This window comes from Mobula hypostoma, chromosome 5, assembly GCF_963921235.1.
Source record: "Mobula hypostoma chromosome 5, sMobHyp1.1, whole genome shotgun sequence".
NCBI lineage: Eukaryota > Metazoa > Chordata > Chondrichthyes > Myliobatiformes > Myliobatidae > Mobula > Mobula hypostoma.
In genome coordinates, this window is record NC_086101.1 from 193738320 (window position 1) to 193744245 (window position 5926).

The following is a 5926-nucleotide window of genomic DNA, read 5'->3' on the forward strand; positions in this document are numbered from 1 at the left end:
CTGTAACATTTGCTAAAAATTCAACTGGAAAAAAAAATCAATAGATAGCAATTAAAATCATGCTGTCTATCAACAACATCAGACAGTGAAAGCAATATCAGATCACTTCAAAAAGAGACTCAAAGCAATCTCAGATGGTGTTTTAGAATTATCTCCATACACTCCGATGTCTGTGACAGTTTATATTTGTTAATAATAGAAGTAACCCCACCAATCACAACCATGGTTAATATATAGAAATGATAGAATCAAATCACAGCACCCTTATTGTCTTAATTGCTGTGTATAAAAGGAACCAGTTATATGCCTTCTAATAATACACCAAAGAATTAATGAGAAAGTCCAGTTAATTATACAGTACATCTTTTGCATCCAAACATCCCACGGCTTTGATCAAAATATACACCGATCCACCACTTAAATTAACTTCTTAATTAGTAACTTGATTCTTTTCTTCACATACATATAAATGTGCTTGGTTTTTCTTTCAAATTTCCAGATCTCATTATGCTCTGCGTAGCGGTAGAAAATCTATTTTCAAACTGGCACCATCCTAACTCGTGTTGACTGAGTTTAACATTGAAGACAGGGCTGCTGCAGCAGAGACGGCGCTGTTGGGGAAAGGTGTGGAATACAAAGAGAAATGGAGCCCGTTTCTCCCGACTTTCGTCTGCATCCACAGTCCCGTATAAACAATGAGGTTATTTCAAAATGGGTGACGTCCAGGCGTGCAGGGGGTGGGGGGAGATACCGATACACCACAAACAACTCTCGAGTCAAACACGGAATGAAATGGAACTAACAGCAGTTGCTAATTCTACCGGGGAAAGTCAAAAATAACATTTTAGCCGGAAAGTGACAGACCGCGGCGACCTGGCCACGCTCATGACCAAAAATGGGTAGAGGGACTGGATCAGCCCTGGTTAACGGGCCGATGCTCTGGTGAGCACAGATCATCGGCCTCGCGTCTCTCACACAAGCCGGGGCCGCTCCGTGCCCGTGTCCGTGCGCGGACACCGGCGGGGCCCCGGCCCCGGCCCTCCCCTGCAGGACGTGGCCGACCCGTCATCCTCCTCTCTCTCCACCCAAACAAGAAAGGCAATAAAACATTCCCCACAAGGAAAGTGACACAGAAACGCCTGCCGGTCAGCAATGACACCGATACATGGCCGAAGCAGGGAGCCGGCCAAACGCCGTGGCACAGCGCGGTCAGACGGGGCTTTTCCCCACCACCCCCGAGATACTGATACTGGCTGACCGCTTCAAAGCTCAGGAAATCCAAAGTAAATTTACTGTCCAAGTACACTTATGTCGTCAAGATTCATTTGCTCGAGAGCCTACTCAGTAAATACAAAGAAAGACAAGACCGCACATAAGACGGACAGCCAATGTGCAAACAACAACAAATGCAACTACAAAAAAAAATACGCAATAAATATCGAGAACGTGAGACAGATTCCTTGAAAGTGAGTCCTTAGCTTGTGGGAATGTTTCAGTCCTGGGACAAATGGTTCAAGGGCCCGATGGTTGAGAGGTACTATCCTATTGATGAACCTGGTGGTGTGGGACCTGAGGCAGGTCGGAGGGTCAGACCCTGGCAACACCGCAGCAATGGCTGGGCACCAAATGGGCAGTTTATAAAATTATGAGAGTCACAAAGTCTTCCTCTCGCCCCTGGGGAAAACATCAAGTACTACAGGACGTGCACTGTAGGCGAGTGGGGAAAGTTAAACATTTATAAGTTCTTCTTGATACAAAGTACAGTTGGTTCCAGAAATCAAGAGGATTTCAGAGAGGTACATCAGTCTGCTGGGGATGGAGGGATATGGGCATTGTGTTCAAGACAATTTTACAGAGGTACATCAGTATGGTGGGGATGGAGGGATATGGGCATTGTGTTCAAGACAATTTTACAGAGGTACATCAGTATGGTGGGGATGGAGGGATATGGGCATTGTGTTCAAGACAATTTTACAGAGGTACATCAGTATGGTGGGGATGGAGGGATATGGGCATTGTGTTCAAGACAATTTTACAGAGGTACATCAGTATGGTGGGGATGGAGGGATATGGGCATTGTGTTCAAGACAATTTTACAGAGGTACATCAGTATGGTGGGGATGGAGGGATATGGACATTGTGTTGGCAAAAGAGATCATGTCCAGCACCAGCCATTGTGGGCCAAACAGGCTGTTCCTGTGCTAGACTGTTCTTTTGGGCAAATTTGAACTGATACTGGGAGATCCATCAACAGGATGTGGAAGTCTCTGCTAACACCAGTATTTACTGTTCTTCTTTAATTTCACCTCATCAAAGATAGTTGAGAATCAACTTCTGAGCATGGTGAAACTGTGGAATTCATTGCCACAGACGACTGTAGAGGCCAATGCATTCGGCATATTTAAAGGGGAGGTCGACAGGTTCTTAATTAGTCATGGCGTCAAAGGTTATGGGGAGAAGGGGCCGAGGGGAAAAATAAATTAGCCATGATGAAGAGGCAGAGCAGACTCAAATGGACCAAATGTCTTAATTCGGTTCCATTGTCTTAGTCTAATTGGAAGCATGAAGTTTTTGAGAGGGTGCAGAAGTGGATCAGTGGGATGCTGCCTGGATTAAAGATTAATAGCAAAAGGAAGGGGAGGACAAATTTGGATTTTCTCTGGCGTATTGGAGGCTGAGGGAAGACGATGGAGGATCATAAAATAAAGGGACACAGATAGGCAATGGACAATATTCCCTCAGAGTAGAACCGCCAAATACCAGACGACATGAATTAATACCGGAGGGGGGAGGGAGGTTTAAAGGAGATGCGTATAGAGTGTGGTTGGTGACCCGAAGATGTTTGCAGGGAAACTGGTGGAAGTTCAAAGGAGATGTGTATAGAGTGTGGTTGGTGCCTCGGAGATGTTTGCAGGGAAAGTAGTGGAACCAGATACGATAGTTCCAATTGAGCAGCATTAAATACACATGAACATGCCAGGAATGGAGAACTACCCACCATGTGAGAGCAGGTGGGTTAATTTGGCATCAAAGTTCAAAGTAAATTTATTATCAAAGTACAAACTTTATGTGTCACCATCTACAACCCTGAGATTCATTTCCTTGCTGGCATTCACAGCAAATAGAAGAAAAACAATAGAATCAATGAAAAACCACGTCCAACAGGACAAACTGTGTAAATACAAAAATAAATATAAATAAATAAGTAAAACATAAATAAGCAATAAATAGAGAAAATGAGATGGAGAATCCTTGAAAGTGAGTCAATGAACAGGTCAGTGTTGGGGTGGGGCCCATGGCTGCCGCAGATACTATCAGCAGAATGGCCTGTTCTACGTTCAGTTAACCACATTTGAGAGCCTGGAGCACATACAGGCCAGAATGAGTGAGGAAGGCCTATTTCCTCCCCAAGGTCATTAGTAATTCAGATTTTTTTAAAACAACAATTGACTAGTCTTCTCGTTACTCTGACCGACACTACCAAATTTTGTTCCATTACTTCTTTTCAAATTCCCCAATTGCTATCCTGGGATTTAAACTTGAGTTAGAATCAATGATCCAGAACTCCAGCCACTTGTCCAGTAACAGACAGTGCAGGCACCACACTGGTTGACATACCATATGTTTTAACTGTTAGAAAAACAATATCTCAGGAATATAGTGAAAGTACTGCTGTGATAGAGCTGAATCGCATCACAGCGCCTTTTGTCAAACGTTAGTTTTCTTAGTCAATGGATAAGGGGTTTTCATTTGTTCCCTGGGTATTTGGAGGAGAGGGTGTCTCTGGGATGCTAAATAATCAAGATCGTTAGTTAGAGGGTCCAATGCACAGGACTGGAAAAAGTCGCAGAGGACTGTAAATTCAGCCAGCTCCATCACGGGCATTGGCCTCCCCAGCATCGAGGACATCTTCAATAGGCGATCCCTCAAGAAAGCCTCATTCATCATTAAGGACCCCCCACCACCCAGGACATGCCCTCTTCTCATTAATACCATCAGGGAGGAGGTACAGGAGCTGGAAGACACACACTTGACATTTTAGAAACAGCTTCCCCTTCTGAATAGTCCATGAACCATTCACTCTCTTTTTGCACTATTTGCTGCCACAAATGTCCTATGTCAGTGACAATACACCTGATTCTGATATAGCAAAGTGCTTGTAAAATCCCCAAACGGTACTACTCTCAGCACAGGCTTTGATGAACAAATGTTCCTGCTCAGTTAGTGTCAAGGGCAGCAAATGGAAGGAATGGTTGGGATGAGATTTGTATAATTTCCCTGGATATGGAAATCAATGGAAAGACATCAGTTAACTGCTCATAATTGCTCTGAGTGGCCTCCTAGGCCAATGAAGAGTCAATTACATTGCCAGATCTGGAACCATATGTACGCCAGATTAGGTAAGGACAGATTTCCAAACATGAGAAAATCTGCCGATGCTGGAAATCCAAAGCAACCCACACAAAATGCTGGAGGAACTCAGCAGGCTAGGCAGCATCTATGGAAGGGTAATTGTTTTCCAAGGACAGATTTCCTCCTCTTTAAGGACATCAGTGGACCTGATGAGTTTGAAAGACCTTTGTGGTCAATTTTAAATGTGCACCGTTAAGTTGGATGGGAGATGACAATGTTATGGTACAGTTGGGGTGATGGATGACAATGCTTGCACCATGAAGTTGAGGCATGTGAAGTGGAATCACAGAAGGGGAAAGAAAATATGGAATAATTGGCCATCCACAGAACAATAGTACTACAATGAGTGGTACCACAGCCACAAAGATGGAACGGGAAGCTTATGGAGTGTACAATCCAGAAGGCCAAGATTCAGCTGGCATCTTCATCACAACTTGCCTCCTGTCCTCTGGCAAGTCTTCCCTGCTGCTCCATCCAACAGCACAACACTCCTTCACATCCCTAGCCCCTTCCTCATCATGGTTCATCCCTACATCTTCTACCACTCCCCATCCAGTGATCACCCACTCCCACTGGTCACCCTGTATCCAGTGGTTCCCACGGCACCTCACTCAGTCATCCCTCCCCATCCAGTGATCAAGCTCCCCTCTGAGTGATCCCCCCCCCAACATTCCACTCAATCATCCCTCCCCCTCTCGCCTACAACCAACTCAGTCGATGGTCACCCTCCCCCAGTGTCTCCCTCACCCCTCAGTGGATCCCGTCCCTGCACACACAGACACACACACCCCAAGCCGTTGGCATTTGAACAGCCGGCGCCCGCCCGCCCGCCCGCCTGCCGCATCCAGTCAAGAGGGTGTCCAGGGCCAGACGGAGGGGGTCAGGGAGTCCGGCAGCGCCCCAGCCCCAGCCCCGGCCCCGGCGCCGGCCTTGCGGTTCCCCTCCCCTCCCCGCCCCGTTTTCTTACCTCGGGTCAGGTCAAGCGGTACGTTCTCCTCGCCGCTGTCATTCCGCCCTGCCGGCCGAATATGTGAGGAGGGAGGGAGAGAGAAAACAACACGGTTAATGGTTTCCTCTCAGGGTAAGTCAGGCGTTTTCATTTAAAGCTGCAGCCGTGGGAGGGGGAGGGGAGGGGAGGGGAGGGGAGGGGAAGAGGGGAGGCGGCGGTCGCCGGCGCGGGTACCTCGGATGCGGAGGCTCCGGACGGAGCAGCCGCGGATGCTGACCGCCATCTTCACGGGCTCTCCGCTCTCTGCCGGGGCATCGCGCCAGCCACACCACAGCGGAAGCGCCGCGCTGCCCTCTCGCGAGACTTGGCCTGCGGCAGTCAATGAGTGCGGGCGGGGCGTGGGGGGAGACCGGGGGCGGGACGTGGGGGGGGGAGACACAAAGGGCGGGGCTTGGGGAGATACTGGGGCGGGGCTGGGGGAGATACTGGGGCGGGGCTGGGGGAGATACTGGGGCGGGGCTGGGGGAGAGACGAGGGGCGGGGCTGGGGGAGAGACGAGGGGCG

General features: G+C 48.2%; 1 protein-coding gene across 2 annotated transcripts in view; it reads right to left on the minus strand.

Moving 5' to 3' along the window:
• Positions 1–5711, minus strand: part of rictora (RPTOR independent companion of MTOR, complex 2 a) — a 215735-nt gene extending 210024 nt beyond the window's left edge. For both annotated transcript variants that reach the window (XM_063049615.1, XM_063049614.1), the window contains exons 1-2: positions 5597–5711; positions 5381–5428 (exon numbers count right to left, since the gene is read on the minus strand). In XM_063049615.1, coding sequence (XP_062905685.1) covers positions 5381–5428; positions 5597–5645 — 97 coding nt within the window. In that variant the 5' untranslated portion in view covers positions 5646–5711. The remainder of the gene's footprint in view (positions 1–5380; positions 5429–5596) is intronic.
• Positions 5712–5926: the final 215 nt, after the last annotated feature.